Below are 17,061 nucleotides of genomic sequence, written 5' to 3' on the forward strand. Positions count from 1 at the left end.
GCTCCGAGGCGGGTCCCCGGCCCCGTCGCGGATCCGCCCCGCCTCGCGGAGCCGCTGCCCCCACGGGCCAATCAGCGGCCGAAGCTCCGCTGATCCACTCGCTCCGGGACCAATCAGCTGGTCCCGGGGGCGGGCTGCAGGGTTTTGAAAGGGTGACAGCCGCTGAGGGAGAAGCGGAAGTCGAGGAGGTGCAGAGGAGAGGAGGTGCAGAGGAGAGGAGAGGAGAGGAGGTGCAGAGGAGGTGCAGAGGAGAGGAGGTGCAGAGGAGAGGAGAGGAGAGGAGGTGCAGAGGAGGTGCAGAGGAGAGGAGGTGCAGAGGAGAGGAGAGGAGAGGAGAGGAGAGGAGGTGCAGAGGAGGTGCAGAGGAAAGGAGGTGCAGAGGAGAGGAGAGGAGAGGAGAGGAGGTGCAGAGGAGGTGCAGAGGAGGTGCAGAGGAGGTGCAGAGGAGAGGAGGTGCAGAGGAGGTGCAGAGGAGGTGCAGAGGAGAGGAGGTGCAGAGGAGAGGAGAGGAGAGGAGGTGCAGAGGAGAGGAGGTGCAGAGGAGAGGGTCCCACATCAAGCTGCTTAATGGAGGAGGTATGTGCACACTAAGGGGGTTTGTGCCCATATAAGTAGCAGCCACTCTCAGGATGGACTCCATCACCCAGGACCTCCATCATGTGTCGGACCACCGTCACACAACAAGGAGTCAAAGTCAACTTAATGTCAATTCTGCCTCATGCACAGGACATAAAGAGGAGTGAAATGCAGTTTCACTGTGTAGACATAAGAGTAGACAGAAGATATAAGTACACAAAAACATGAGATATAAGTAGAAGCCGCTCTCAGGATGGACTGCATCATCCAGGGCCTCCATCATGTGTAACCAGGTCTGACCAAGTAGTCAAAGTCAACTTTATTGTCAATTCTGCAGGACATAGACAGGATTGAAATGCTGTTTCTCTCTGATCTGTCATATAAGTACGCAAAAATAGAACATATAAGTACCCGAAACATAGTACACAGTATAACACAGTATGCAGTCATAAGGCACACGGTGGATAGGATGAGAGTAGTACAACAATACTTCATGGGAAGTAATGTAATGTACATCCACATGTAAATAGCAGTTAGAGAAAGCAGCAGTTGTAGTGTGATAGAAGCATTTACAGTAAAAAAAAGGATGAAGATCATATATTCATACATGTTATTTTAATGAAAGGTGCTATAAAGAATATAGTTTATTATTATGGTTTTTCTCCCCTCCATTAAAAAGGTCAGAGGTCAGAGGTCAGACGGACCAGTCGACCTGATGAGGCCTGAGTCCGACACTTTGGCTCCGTGGACTCTGGCCTGAAAATGGTTGAACAATTTAAAACATAAGCATGTTCTTGTTAAAAAGAATAAGTAACTTTACCCTATTGGCCTCTGTTTCACACCAAGGGAATTGAAATATTTTTATTACCTACCTCATAAAACTTGCCCGAGCTCTTCGATCCGAGTTAAAAAAACGTAAATGTGGTTGAAACTAAATGTACTTTACTTGTAGAAATATACATTGATAATAGCGGTTATGATAATTAAACATCCATGTGTAAAATCTATTTTGGCTTTGTCAATTTTATACTATCTGGATTTCTCATAATGTCCTGTCAGTGCTCTCACTCTTAAATTTTGCAATGATGTTGTGCTGTTATGTAAATGAATCCGTTCACCTGTCAGCGATCAAGACGGGAGATAAAGCACATGACAGGTATTTGATTTACTAAGGTTCACATCATTGAAGCAGGTCAGACCAGGTTCATGACGAGACACGTTGACATTACCTGGGAACCGCTGCAGGTGATGATCTCATTACTACGAGTGGGAGAAACACTTGTTCAGTCCAACAAATCCACCCTGACATTTGTTTTCCTTGGCTCGAACTCGTCCTTATTAAATAGAAGTGACGGAGGTGATGAAAAGATAAACAATGGAGGTGAACTCGAGTAAAAAAGCAGGAGGTGTCTGTAAAAACAGTTGTTAGTTGGATGTAGGAAGAAGAGGAATCATAGGAGACCAGTGTGAAAAGAGGACGGGTATCTCTGGGTGTCGGAGGCGATAGTTCCGAGGGGCCACGGCCAAAATCCCTGCAGAAGAATGAAATAATACAATGAGAACCTGTTTACTTCAAACGCCCCTCTGGGATCGATCTGAATCCCAGTTTGTGGAGTGGAACTGGAGGCACGGAGCCAATTCACATGCCACAACCAGCAGGGAGACATTGGCAATGGAAAATAAAAGGTTTTTGCACTTTCTCCGTATGAAACATATTTGAAAATTAAGCAGCTTTGATCAGAACACACTGAGGCCAAAAGATAATTTAAAGCAGCGACTCTTATCCAGGGCTTATCGAGCATCAAAGGGTGTTTCTGCTTCCTCACTGGGAAAGATTGTGGGAAGAAATAACAGGATTTGATTGAAAAGATCCAAAAAATGTGTGAAAACTAAACATCTTATGCATAATTGGTGATGGTGAATGTTAAGTAACACATAAACAGTTGAAATAGCTGAAAGTACTTCAAAATTAGGTCAAAATAACACGTCACAGGATTGATGTTGTTCATGAACAGATGTGTCTGTGGGTATGAAGGGTTCAGAGGAAGGAAGTGACCTCTTTCTGCTCCATCGTCCTCTCTTTACCTGGAGGCCGACGCCAGACAAGAGGCCGGAGCACGAAACACACGAACCTGTAACACGACCTGTTGAGAACGACCTGGCCTCCGTCGGTGACGTCCACTACACATTCCTCACACCGCACAAAAACAACGCTCGCAGTATAACGGCGCCTCAGTGGTGGCAGGCGTCCATTCATAAACGCAGGAAAATCACATTTTCTGTGACACGTGTGATTTACGTTCACGTTGTGTGTCACTAGGAAAGGAATGTGGGCTCCTGGGGGTTTAGCAGCCGGGCATCACGTGTGTGCATGTAAGGCAAAACATTTGACGTTCGACTTGCCCGTCTGGAAAAATCAATAAATCTCACACACACACACTCTGGGTTCGGGACGGATGGGAAATATCTGAAATTTCAGCTCAGGGGTCAAAGATCACACTCGTCGCCCGTTACTTGAGCAGGACCAGATGCCGAGAGAGGGCCGAGCGGAGGAGAACGGGGGGGGTGGAGGAGGAGTAAATGACAGAGGGAGACTGTGTGCATAGAACAAATAAATAAAAAGTAAACAATTGTGGATTTAAGGTGAAACTGAGAGAAAGTTCACACATGTAGACACAGAACGGGGCTTAAAAAGGCATAAACGCTGGGATAAATGACCAAATATGGACACTTCTGACCTCCCTCCCTCCCTCCCTCTCTCTACCTCCCTCCCTCTCTCTACCTCACGCCCTCCTTTTCACTGTGACCTAGTCTCTCTCTCTCTCTCTCTCTTTCCTTCAGTCGGTTGTAATAGCAGCAGGGTGTGTCTGTAATTCAGGGTGTGCGAAGCCATTATATCATCCAGTCGGGGGAAAAAAGGACCCATTCAGTTTCAGCACATTAAAAGGGTGCCATGTTAACTCACTGACCGCTCTCGCCGTGTAATTACTTGTGTGAATTCATGTGTGCGGGCGTTCATGCTCCAGTGTGTCTGTGAGAATATGAGTATGAGTGTGTGTGCGTGTGTGTGTGTGCGTGTGTGTGTCTGTGTGTGTGTGCGTGCCCTCATCCATGAACATGGAAATGTGTATAAATATACCGAGGCTCAGATCTGAGACCTTCCAGCTGTAACCTCTTACCTGACTTGCACTGAGACACAATCCAACACACACATGCTTTTAATGGGATCCCCGGGAAAACATGTCGCCGCTCATTCCAACAACTTGTGTTTTGTTCAACATCCTTCCCCAGCATGTGCAACGCCCTCCTGCTCAAACCACTTAGTCTCCTGACATGATAATGCTGGTGTGTGTGTGTGTGTGTGTGTGTGTGTGTGTGTGTGTGTCCCGAACAGCCCAGAACCACAAATAATCAGGATCGACTTCGGCTTCTAAGTTGATGCAACAATAAGAGTTCTGCCATTTATTCTGTCTTCTCTCGCCTCCGTCCTCCTCTTCCTTTCCACAGTAATCAGCACCCAGAAAGCAGCGATAACACACATGTTGACTCACAGAACTAAGGAATGTGGAGTCAAGGGGAAACTACGCAAAGCTTCCCCTCTTTTGTTAACACGTCTCTTCCCTCCTTCATCATCTGAACTGCTTTCACAACCTGGCCAATGCACGCCAACATGTCATCGTGAGCCATACGTGCTGTATGATGCATGGGAAAAAGATGGAGGGATACTACACAGCAGAGGCTGTTATGTCTGTCTCAGGCTGGTTTTAGTCTGGAGCAGAGCGGCGGCCGAACAAGTTGGAGTGCAGCGTGTGTTTCTAATACAAATACAGCTTCGTATTTACTATAAACACAGATTTCTCTCGGGCTGCGCCAGATCTGTTGTTGCAGAGTTTCTCCCACGCACACAGAAACCCACACGGCCATGTATCAACCACGCAGCCAGAGCATTTGGCCTCCGTGTCATCAGGCACTTTAATTTTCAAACAAACTCTCAGCAAACATTCACAGTTTCAGGCGCAGAGAGCGGCGGAGGAGCAAATTAGGACAGAGGCACCAGAAAAATTCTGCAACTCTGCCCCTCAGCGTCTCTCAGGCGGTTTGCTCAGCAGCAGCAGCAGCCACTGGCTTCCCCTGTCTTTTTTTTTGCCTTATATGGTCATAAGAGTGGTTGAGTAAGAGAGAGAGACAGCGGGAGCCAGGGTGGAGGTGTGGTCTATTGTTTTTTACACAAAAGGTGTAGAGTTACTGCTGCTCTTGAACCTTTGGAGCTTGTCGTCATCTCCACACTCACCTCACTTGCGTGTCTGAGGTCAGACATTGAGGATGAGACAGATATGTGTGTCCTGGGGGGGGGGGGGGGGCAGATTGAGTCATGAGCCCTGAGGTCTGCAGACCAGTCAGTGATTACTGGAAAGCACACGAGCTGACAAGAAGAAGAAGGTCGACGGTGGTTAGAATGGGAGATCATTTACTAAGGTGCTGTGGTACAGACCCACGCACGTTAAAATCTCTGCAGGAATGTCTTTCATCCGGCTCACAACAGCCATGTCTGTACATCTGGATCACTTCCCTCTCTCATCACCTGCCTATGTAATGCCAGTGGAATTCCCTCTTTGCAAAAAAACAAATACCACCGGGTCTGTGCTTCTGGCTGCTACTGAGGATTCTGTCCCCTGGCGAATCCGAGCCAGGACCAGTGAACGTGCAGAGGGAACATGTCGACTGTTGATCTCTTAATAGGCGTCTGCAGGTCGGTGCATGATTCTGTCAGCTGTGGATGACTTCATGCACCAGGATGCGAAGTATAATGGTTTTTGAGAGAGGAGGGAATGATGATGTAATAACTGTCTGAGTGCAGGTTGGCTGCTGTTTCCTTCAGCCCCATTTCACCTCGTTTACTAAAGGCTCTTCAAATCTGGCCCTAATATAAGTTTATTGTATATATATATATAATAAGTGCAGCAAACGAGCAAGTGGGACACAATTAAATTACCATTAAAAGAGAAAACAAAGGTGCAAATCTACTGAAGAGACATACAGAGTAAGAAAAAGTTGCTGAATGACTATAAAATGATGATTGAATGACTAAAACAGAAACCTGAAGCAAACTGTATTGTCAGTAGAGCACATCCCTCTGCCAAGGCCCCTTGAATTCAATAAATACACCCAGAACACATCCTTCCACTAAGTTTCTTGGAAACGCGTTCAGTAGTTTTTGTGTAATCTTGCTTACAAACAGACAGACAGGGTGAAAACATTACAACACTTGACATTCCTATGATTGACAAACAACCAGCAGATGATATACAACAGATTTTAATCAGCTTCTCTCAATAAACTTCATTTCCATCGCTGCAATCACGTTGACCACCGCCCTCTTTGGATGAGGATATCTAAGACATTTCATCTCCTACCTCTGATGTTTCCAGAAACCTCCAGTGTTTGACTTATTGTCTGAGAATTTTACAGAAAACATAAACTGAACTTATGGTGATGCTACAAAAACTCAAGGTACTTGCCCCCAAAATGTTATTTCTTATGCATTTTAATGCTCCAAGCACAAATAATAGCATTCAACTCATAAGTGATGGGCTGAAAACAAAAAACATGAACTAACTACAATATCAGTGAGAGCACGAACCTCTACCAAAGCCCAGCGGGCCCCTTAATTTCTTTTTCTTAACGATTTCTGATTATTTCTATACAAATCCACAACAATGTGGAGAAACACTGATTCATAATATTATAGAAAGTGGAAACATTCCTGTATGTGCCCCTTTAATTGAATCTGCTCCAAAAGTTAATGTGTTATTGTTGGAACAAACAAACCTTCCAGCTCGTTTCAAGAAAACCAGTTCAGTAGTTTTTGGTAAATCCTGCTCACACACATAGACAAACGGTAATGAAACATAAACATGATCATAGTAAAACCACCATCTTCTTTTTTTCAAACACAGGAAAAAACACAAGCTGAATACAGAACATGTTTCGTTTACTTTATTACTGACTTTTATCACGTTTTCTGTACATAGAATTCACTTCAGTAATAAATTAAATCAAACTCGACTTAAGCTTCACAGTCAGGACCTAAAGACGTACACACACACGCACACACACACACACACCTTCCTCTCACAGTATTAGGCATAATGGTGTAAAATGACCATGTGTGGCTTTGCAATGTTAAAGAAATGCCACCCTCTCGTGGAGAAAAGTAGGAACTACAGGTAACACTGTCACGATTCTCATTCAGTATCGTCTGGTTTTAAGTTCAATCCTCTTCAACGTTAAAACTACAAATGCTCGTCCCTCATGTAAAACAGTATAAGTGCGTAACAGCGGGGTAATTTCCATTCTATAGACTTTAACATTAAACTGTTACACACCAGCTCGGCAGCTCCAGGGTTATGAGAGGAGCCGAGGAGCCGTCGCATTATTCAAGAGAAATGGAGCTGCTCCAAAATGGAGCACAGCGTGAACTAAAAGGCTAATGGAGGCACACACCCAGCGCTAGACAAGAGAAACAAGAGCGAGACGGAAGCAGCGATGCACAGCTGAGGCAGCGTGTCTAGGTTTGGGTGTGAGCGTTTGAGAGTTTGCCAGCTGGGATGGTGGCATGGTTGTAATTATTGTTGGCGCCTGCTAAACAGGTTCAAGATGGCGGCGAAGGGCTGCCGGCCATGTTGGAGTTGTACAAAAGAAAGAAGAAGTATGTTGGTGAGTGGGAGGGCGGGAACACACGCTTCACTGTCCAATGACTTTGCTGACAAACGACTCCAGCTCGTCGTCGTCTTTGATCCCGACAAATTGGTCGACGACGTCCCCTCCACGTATGGCGATGACTGTCGGGACAGCAGACACCTGGAGGACGCAAGGAGTCATGTGACATACGACCAAAAACATGAAGTTACGCAACTAAAAAACTATTTATCATCCACTTTTGACAGCTGGTGTCATTTTAGCAAAATTTCATTCACGGCAACTAAGAATTTGTTCTCTACACAAACTACAAACCTCAAAGTTTAGACGCTAACATAATAAAAAAAACTCTCACCCCATATTCAATAGCGAGGTCTGTGTGATCGTCTATGTCGACTTTCGCCATGGCAACGCGGCCTTTCTGTTTCGCTACAGCCTTCTCCAGCCTCGGCCCGAGGATCTTACAGGGACCGCACCACCTAATGAACAACACACAAACAGAACACAGGTCACAACACCACAGAATGGAGTCTGACTGCTACAAGCATAAAACAATACAAATATTATATTGTGAAAGCTGTTCAGGAGGAATACAACTGTGACTAGATCCACGTAAAAAACCCACTGAGGCTCACTCCGGTCGTCAGAATGCACCAGAAATAGAGTTTGCAATAAATAATCCAGACCCCAGTGAGGTGACGACCCCTCTACAGGACCCAGTACATCCAGGGACTGTAACTGTAGCTGTTGTGTAACCTTGCACGACTTGTCAGGGGGAATCCCTCACGGTGGTTCCCATGTGAACATACATGCATGTGTATTTTTAAACAGCGAGACACAAACACGCACTGTAACATGTGTGGTCATGAGATTCAAGTCAGCCCAGAGAGTCGAGAGAAAAGACATCAGGGTTTCTGCAGGTTAAAGTTAAATTTAAGAGTTTTTAAGACGACAGATTGAACATATTATAAAATCTGAACGTGAAATCAATAAGTCCTGCTCTCAGACTGAAAGACTTCACTTGTGACTTTACTCACTGTGCGTGGAAGTCGACGAGCACGGGCAGCTCGCTGTTGATGACCCTCTCTGTGAAGTCGTCGTGGTCCTGGACATTGAAGGAGACGGCCCGGCTGAAGGTGTGAGGAAGGGATCGAGGGGGAGTGCGTGACGGAGAGAGGAGGAAGACCCGGGCTGTGGCGGACTGCGGGGAGGTGGAGAAAGAGGAGGAGGCGACGGAGGCAGTGGAGGCTGGGAGGCAGCGGATCTCTTTCGCAGACAGCGTCCAAATTCTACGTAGCAGGAGCCTGTGAGCCATCTGTGCAAAGGACATGAGATGACAAGGATTAGTGATCGTTAGCAGATTGAAGTCATTGTTCATGTGGGAGAGAAAATGTCTCATTCTTTGGCTTTTCATAATAATAATAATAATAATAATAATAATAATAACCTTATCTTATGTCTCTAGGTGAATCACTCACTAGGTTATTTCCTATTTATTTTTGTATGATTACTACTCTTCTATTTTCTACTTTATTTAAGATATGATTGTATATTTCTGTCATTGATTCACCTGAGTGTACGTGATTCCATGTGTTTGTGTTTCTTGCCCAGTTTTAAGTAAACTGTAAAAATAGAAGTCTCTCTACCGGACTCTCTGCTCCTCCTCCCCCGGTGTCCCCTGCCTCTCTACCGGACTCTCTGCTCCTCCTCCCCCGGTGTCCCCTGCCTCTCTACCGGACTCTCTGCTCCTCCTCCCCCGGTGTCCCCTGCCTCTCTACCGGACTCTCTGCTCCTCTTCCCCCGGTGTCCCCTGCCTCTCTACCGGCAGCTCGGCCCCTCTTCCCCCGGTGTCCCCTGCCTCTCTACCGGACTCTCTGCTCGTCCTCCCCGGTGTCCCCTGCCTCTCTACCGGGCTCTCTGCTCCTCCTCCCCGGTGTCCCCTGCCTCTCTACCGGCAGCTCGGCCCCTCTTCCCCCGGTGTCCCCTGCCTCTCTACCGGACTCTCTGCTCGTCCTCCCCGGTGTCCCCTGCCTCTCTACCGGCAGCTCGGCCCCTCTTCCCCCGGTGTCCCCTGCCTCTCTACCGGACTCTCTGCTCGTCCTCCCCGGTGTCCCCTGCCTCTCTACCGGACTCTCTGCTCCTCTTCCCCCGGTGTCCCCTGCCTCTCTACGGGACCTCTCTGCTCCTCTTCCCCCGGTGTCCCCTGCCTCTCTACGGGACTCTCTGCTCCTCTTCCCCCGGTGTCCCCTGCCTCTCTACGGGACCTCTCTGCTCCTCTTCCCCCGGTGTCCCCTGCCTCTCTACGGGACTCTCTGCTCCTCTTCCCCCGGTGTCCCCTGCCTCTCTACCGGACCTCTCTGCCCCTCTTCCCCCGGTGTCCCCTGCCTCTCTACCGGACCTCTCGGCCCCTCTTCCCCCGGTGTCCCCTGCCTCTCTACCGGGCTCTCTGCTCGTCCTCCCCGGTGTCCCCTGCCTCTCTACCGGACTCTCTGCTCCTCTTCCCCCGGTGTCCCCTGCCTCTCTACCGGGCTCTCTGCTCCTCTTCCCCCGGTGTCCCCTGCCTCTCTACCGGACTCTCTGCTCCTCCTCCCCCGGTGTCCCCTGCCTCTCTACCGGACTCTCTGCCCCTCTTCCCCCGGTGTCCCCTGCCTCTCTACCGGACTCTCTGCCCCTCCTCCCCCCGGTGTCCCCTGCCTCTCTACCGGACTCTCTGCCCCTCTTCCCCCGGTGTCCCCTGCCTCTCTACGGGACCTCTCTGCTCCTCTTCCCCCGGTGTCCCCTGCCTCTCTACCGGACTCTCTGCTCCTCCTCCCCCGGTGTCCCCTGCCTCTCTACCGGACTCTCTGCCCCTCTTCCCCCGGTGTCCCCTGCCTCTCTACCGGACTCTCTGCCCCTCCTCCCCCCGGTGTCCCCTGCCTCTCTACCGGACTCTCTGCTCCTCTTCCCCCGGTGTCCCCTGCCTCTCTACGGGACCTCTCTGCTCCTCTTCCCCCGGTGTCCCCTGCCTCTCTACGGGACTCTCTGCTCCTCTTCCCCCGGTGTCCCCTGCCTCTCTACGGGACCTCTCTGCTCCTCTTCCCCCGGTGTCCCCTGCCTCTCTACGGGACTCTCTGCTCCTCTTCCCCCGGTGTCCCCTGCCTCTCTACCGGACCTCTCTGCCCCTCTTCCCCCGGTGTCCCCTGCCTCTCTACCGGACCTCTCGGCCCCTCTTCCCCCGGTGTCCCCTGCCTCTCTACCGGGCTCTCTGCTCGTCCTCCCCGGTGTCCCCTGCCTCTCTACCGGACTCTCTGCTCCTCTTCCCCCGGTGTCCCCTGCCTCTCTACCGGACTCTCTGCTCCTCCTCCCCCGGTGTCCCCTGCCTCTCTACCGGACTCTCTGCCCCTCTTCCCCCGGTGTCCCCTGCCTCTCTACCGGACTCTCTGCCCCTCCTCCCCCCGGTGTCCCCTGCCTCTCTACCGGACTCTCTGCCCCTCTTCCCCTGGTGTCCCCTGCCTCTCTACCGGACCTCCGTGCCCCTCTTCCCCCGGTGTCCCCTGCCTCTCTACCGGACCTCTCTGCTCCTCTTCCCCCGGTGTCCCCTGCCTCTCTACCGGACCTCCGTGCCCCTCTTCCCCCGGTGTCCCCTGCCTCTCTACCGGACTCTCTGCTCCTCTTCCCCCGGTGTCCCCTGCCTCTCTACCGGACTCTCTGCTCCTCTTCCCCCGGTGTCCCCTGCCTCTCTACCGGACCTCTCTGCTCCTCTTCCCCCGGTGTCCCCTGCCTCTCTACCGGACCTCCGTGCCCCTCTTCCCCCGGTGTCCCCTGCCTCTCTACCGGACTCTCTGCTCCTCTTCCCCCGGTGTCCCCTGCCTCTCTACCGGACTCTCTGCTCCTCTTCCCCCGGTGTCCCCTGCAGCCCGGTTCCTCCATTACCCTCCGTTACGTGTGTGACTTTGCCCTCCTCGTCCTGACCTCACCCCGCCTCCTCCTCCCGCTGTGACCCGCACACTCACGCACACAGACCGCACAGTTTGACGAACACGCCCCTGAGCCCCGCACTCACGCACTCTCACGCACACCGCAGAAATAACGCGTGTTTTTACCTTAATGTTTACGTTTCTCTTCTACTGCTGATCTTCACCTCACGGAACAAACGAGCACTTCCGGTCTGGAGCCGCGGATTTAACAAGAGGAGACCGAGAGGCTGTTGATCCTCCGCCGTGCAGTGAGCAGCGCCACCCCCGGCCAGATCCGGAACTACATGTCGGTCAAACGTTATTTTTATTCTGTTGAAAATACTCAAATACAAACTTTTAGTTAAAGTAAAATAAATAAATACAATAAATAACTGAGGGGTCTTAAATTTCGGCTAAATTATAATATAAAGAATATTTAAGGAGACTATAAAACTGTTTGTTTTGCAAGACCTTACTAAAAGAATCATGTCCATCAAGAATCGATGAAGGTAAATGAAATGTGTTTATAGAATAAGAGCGGTTGAACTATGTTATTGTTCGTGTGCCTGATGGATCCCATTCACAAGAACATGAGGTCATCGTGAACTTCAACCTTTGACCTTCAAATACCAAAATCTAATTGAGCCAATCAGTCCATCAATTCTTTTAAATCAGGAACTGCCCTGGAAAGTTTAATTTTACATAATGAACATTGGGTGAAGCCTTCATATGTTATTGTGTGTATGAACAATAAATCAGAAATAAGTTGTGTACGTAAATAAACAACCTCTCTGCTCATGGTCCATAGAGGTGGAGTTGTGTGGTGGAGGGACGGAGTCTTTCATGTCCAGGAGGGCAGCGCGATGAAAGAGAGAAGGTGGGTGCGTCGTTCCAAACAGGGATGTGTGTCGTCCAAGGCTGAGTGACTCAAAGTCCGACTCAAACAGATTGAACATCGGGACAGAGAGGAACAGATGAACTGAGGCAGAGGAGCTGACATTAATGATGGAGGATGAGTCTTGGTGCTTCAAGTCATTTGATGCTTTTGTAATTTGTCATGATTTGTCAAGATGAAGAGTCTGACTCCCTCTGTGTTGTTCGGCTGATGAACACATGTTAACGCTGTTGTCACATTATCTTCTTCAGGCATTTCTTTTATTTTTTGCCAAAAACTAACTACCTCCATGTGGACACTTTTTATGCACTTTTGAACATTGGAATGAGACATTTTCTCTGAGGACATCTGAGGGATATTTGTTCGTTTTAAGATATTAATATGGATAAAAACCTTCAGAGGAAAGTTGCAGCTTCAACACCCTCTTCCCCCCTTCGCCCCCCTCCTCCTCTGTTTCGCAGCATGGGACCTTCTGGGCTCGGCTTTCCCCCCCACAGACGACTGCGCTCTCTCTTCTGCAGGTCCACGGCCGTGTTGCCTGCAAACACACACAACTCTGAAGCTTCAGAGGTTCACACTTTTACAGACATACTGACAAGCAACCGTGCCCCAGCAGCAACTCTGTGCCCACTGGGGTCAGAGGATCTTCAGTCCAGCAGGGTGTTGGATCCACTTGAGTCTGCGGTGGATCCACAGAGGAGAGCTGTGTTCGGGTCAGGTACATGGTCTGGGAAGCAGGACAGACAGCTGTTTTCTCACATCTGTCCATCTGCAGGAGTCAGTGGCAGAAGCGTGGGCCGGCAGGGCAGATCGGTGACTCCACTTCAGACATCACAGGAGCCTGCGATCAAAGAGAAGCAGCATCAGAAGAGGAGGAAGAGGAGCTACAGGGTGAAGGTGGACTGTGCAGGGACACGTGCAGCAGCATCGCTCACTGAGAAAGACGCCAGGCTCTGTGATTGGCTTCAGAGTCTGGACCTTGCAGATGATAAAGAGAAGGACTCAAACCACCAGCTGTTGTCCGGGTGCAGTGGAGTGACAGGCCTCAGACTGACTGACACAGCAGCGAGTCACAGGAGAGACCGACGCCCCCATTTCCTGCCTCCCATCCGTCAGTCCGACTCCCTCCTTCATGTGCCCCTCCTGCTTCCAGAAAACTCCCCCCCCACCCTCACCCTGCACCTTCCCAGAAGCCCCCGTCCTCTCCCTACCTGTACCGCCGCTGCGGCCAATCACATCGAGGAGGAAGTGAGACGCAGCCAATGAAGAGCGACCGCTGAACCTCCTCCGGTCTCGTGGCTCTGGTTTGGTACCGACTGTGTTTCAGACTTCTTTACGTTCTCAGGTGCTCTCAAACGATTTATTTAAACAATTTAATAACGTTACAGATGTGTTTGGAAATCTGTGAAGTTTATTCTAATACATTATTTTCATGTATCTTGATTGTTCAATATGTAAATACACATCTGTATTTTCATTAAATAAACCAAGTCTGACAGTGAGAAGAACATCAACATAGAACATGTTGATATTTAAAAAGTTTTGTTCTGTTGTTTGTGGAGCTGTTATATGTGTTTGTTTCATTAGCTTATTAAATGTATAAGTTAGTTTTATAAATTACATTTATTTTATTAAATGCAGTTTCAAGAAATATAATTAAATAATTAAAATGCAAAAAACATAATCTGGATCTGCTCCCTGATCCAGATCCACGTCAAAAATTAAAAATGTTATTCCCTGACCCTTCCACCAAGTTTCATGCTAATCTGTTCAGAAGTTTTACGTAATCCTGCTAAAGAGAGAAATGTACATGGTTGTAGCTCATCAGGTAAAATACAAATATTGTTGTGATGTTGTGTCCAATCCCCTTTTCCAGCGGTGCACGAAATAACCATGTGTTGAGTGAGATCTTTATTTCAGGCTCTTTGGGTTTACTTCTTCGTTCCTGTTATTTTCTTGTCGTGCCCTCGTCTCTCCAGGTGGGGGCGCTGTCCCGAGGACAGACAGTGGGGGGTAGAGGGGAGGGTTTGGGTGGTGGTTTATTAGACGGAGGCCGTTGGGGCCTGAACAGAGCTGCACTCTGTGTCCCTGCTGAGGTGGGATCTGTGTGTCGGGACCTGAACACACGGGCCTCAGTGCTTCTTACCGCTCGCCTCGCGTCCCCCCCCCTGCTCATGTTTACCCTCAAACTGTTTGTGAGTGAGGCTCTTTTTTCAAGGCAGTCAGCCCCCCCCCCCCCCCTCCTCCCCTCCGTCTTTATGCCAAATAAACATTGCACCGGAAATTGCAGGGATATCTGGGATTTTTGAGGGGTCCCGGTGGAAAGGAGGAGAGGGCCTCGAACAAGGGTGCTCTCTGTGACACCTCGGAGGTGAAGGGAGGGCGAAGACGCAAGGAGGGAGGGGGGGGGGGGGGGGGGGATCCAGAAGGGAGGGCGTGACCTTGCCTTGGTTGGTTGGTGGGCGCCATTAGCAAGATGCATATTCACTGACAAACAGGTACAGGTGACCCAGTTTCTCTTGACCCCATCGGGAGTGCGTGCTGACGTTGACCTATCCTGTCACAGAGGGAGCCGAGGGGGGAGGGGGGGGGCGGGGTCAAAGGTCAAGAGGAAGCGATACCGTGTGACGCAGGCACTGTACCGAGAGTTTCCCGACTAACCCCTCAGGATGGTTGGGACCGCTGCACCTGACCGTTCACCTCCTGCGGTATTCCCGCTCCTCGCTTCTTTCCTGGCAGCTGTTGGGAAAACAAAAGCCATTGAGGAAGCTGAGGTTTCATAACAGGCCCTGACAAAGCGTGCATGAATGGCAGGGTGTGTGTCCTCCGCTCCGCTCCGTCTTTGTGGGAGAGTTTTGTTCCTCTCTTCGTGAACCCAGATGTCTTTATTTGCTAATAACAGCGGAGGTGGCACAACTGAAGGCTGCAGCTGAGCGGATCGAGCCGGGAACATCGTCACAGTCGAGTCAGGGTCACTGATACCTGGTGCTTGGTGTGTGTCACATATCTACAGTTACAAAAGTTCATGTACAACCACAACATTATTTCACAAGCACAAAAATATTAGTGGCGATAACTTCATAATGACCTTGTTTTTATTTCAGTTTGTGTAGAACTGGATTCTCTGTGTGTTCTGCTGCTCTGTCATCATCTTTAAATGTTGTGACTCCTCCACTCGGCCTGTAATTCACTGTTCCTCATGTGTACACTATGTCTTGATTATAGTCAGTCCGACCAAATGCTATATATGTACACACATATATACATTTATATAAAAACATATGGGAAAACAGGATTGTCGCAATAAAAGGAGCATTTTTTTCCATTTTTCCCTTGAAGCTTTGATGATGCGAGATGCAGATGTTGACAGTACTGTGTGTTTTTAGGGATGCATGTGTGTGGATTTAGACACGTGTGTGGGATGACACATCTGGCAGCTGTATGGCTGTGTGTGTGTGTGTGTGTGTGTGTGTGTGTGTGCGCACGTACCCTCCCCATCTCCTCTACCCAGCTCTCCTCTTATGCCGATCTATGTTTCAGTGTTTGAGGAGTCAACAGTAGAGTTCCTGTTCATGGTTTAAAAATAACTTAAGGACTAAAATTCCTCGCCCCCCTGGTCTCATCCTTTCTTAATGGCGCTTTCCTAACCTCTCTCTCTCTCTCTCTCTCTCGCTCTCTCTCTCTCTCTGCTTGTTTTTCTTTCCCCCTTTCTTCTGTTTTGGAACAGGCTGTGCACACACACACACACACACACACACACACACACACACACACAGAACAGAGTTATAAACATCTACATTTCCACTTTGTGCAGAAGAGCCTGTGTTTAACAGAAAAACTGCCATTTTCAGAGAGAAATCGCTTGTCAAGGCCGAAGCAGAGACGAGAATAAAACATATAATTCTGCAAAATATCAGTGCAGCTCCTTCTTGATCCTTGAGAGAACGAAAAGATAATTAAACATCAAACATAATAGAAATAAAAGTGGTGGTAAAAGAACTTCAGATCCAGAGGAACAGATCAACAACTCATTTCGGTTTGGACTCCATGGTCTAGTCGGCCTCTTTCGTGGGTCTGGTTCCGTGTCCTCCGAAGTGTGTATCCTCTGAATTGAGACACAACTAGAAAGTCTAACGATGTCATTATAATTAATTTCCTTGGAGCCGCTAACGGAAAACAAAAATTTGTATTTCAATGAAAGCCAAAAACCGAAAGAACCTCCTCCCCACAGCACGTCACGATAATCACCTCAATATGTGAGTTGATACAAATCATTAAATCATGTACCAAGAGTTAAAACTTCATATCTGAATGGAATGTTTTGTTGTATGAACATTAATAAATCTGCACACGCGAAAGCTGTGGATATTTATTACAAAGGAAATCTTGAGTATGAATTCAGGATGTGGGGAAAGATTAAAAACAAATGAGAGACTCTCTCTGGATCTCTCAGGAAAGTCAGACTTCTCTCCTCTCAGCCAGAGGAACACATATCCCCCCCCCCCCTCCCCCCCCCCCGTGACCTCCTAATGGTTCTAATCCCGTCACAAAGTGTTGACATAACAAAGACACCTGCTCCCTCCGATCTGAGAGTTCTTATGACACCTGATGAAGCTTTGTCTCCTCGACAGAAATCTACAGATTAGTAGAAATCTCACAGAGATGTTGTTTCCTGACGGAGCTCGTGTGTGTGTGTGTGTGTGTGTGTGTTTGTGTGTATCTGGGTGGGAGTTGTGTCGGCAGGTGTGGCAGAGGCTTTTCCTGAACAAACACTCCACACCTGTCTCCCTCTGCACGTGCACTGCACCCATGTATGAACACACTCTTCCTCTCACAGACACACAAAGCTTTCGAAAAGAGAGAGACGCCCTCACACTTCCATCCTGTTCTCCCTGTACGTTCTTCTGACTCTGGCTCCGTGCACGTGCTCCAGTCTGTCCGTCTGATTTACAGACT

At 48.9% G+C, this 17,061-nt stretch overlaps 1 protein-coding gene and 1 long non-coding RNA gene across 2 annotated transcripts; both read right to left on the reverse strand.

Moving 5' to 3' along the window:
• Positions 1–6,558: 6,558 nt before the first annotated feature.
• txn2 (thioredoxin 2) lies at positions 6,559–11,487 on the reverse strand. Its single transcript, XM_034592246.1, has 4 exons — positions 11,358–11,487; positions 8,313–8,590; positions 7,631–7,754; positions 6,559–7,437 (listed from the first exon to the last, which is right to left on the reverse strand). Exons 2-4 carry the CDS (start codon positions 8,588–8,590, stop codon positions 7,321–7,323), a joined length of 519 nt encoding a protein of 172 aa, XP_034448137.1. The 5' UTR covers positions 11,358–11,487; the 3' UTR covers positions 6,559–7,320.
• Positions 11,488–12,472: 985 nt separating this feature from the next.
• Positions 12,473–15,702, reverse strand: LOC117765766. Its single transcript, XR_004614619.1, has 3 exons — positions 15,595–15,702; positions 14,767–14,844; positions 12,473–12,946 (listed from the first exon to the last, which is right to left on the reverse strand). It is a non-coding gene; the product is annotated as an uncharacterized LOC117765766 (long non-coding RNA).
• Between the last annotated feature and the right edge of the window lie 1,359 nt (positions 15,703–17,061).

Source organism: Hippoglossus hippoglossus, chromosome 8 (genome assembly GCF_009819705.1).
Source record: "Hippoglossus hippoglossus isolate fHipHip1 chromosome 8, fHipHip1.pri, whole genome shotgun sequence".
NCBI lineage: Eukaryota > Metazoa > Chordata > Actinopteri > Pleuronectiformes > Pleuronectidae > Hippoglossus > Hippoglossus hippoglossus.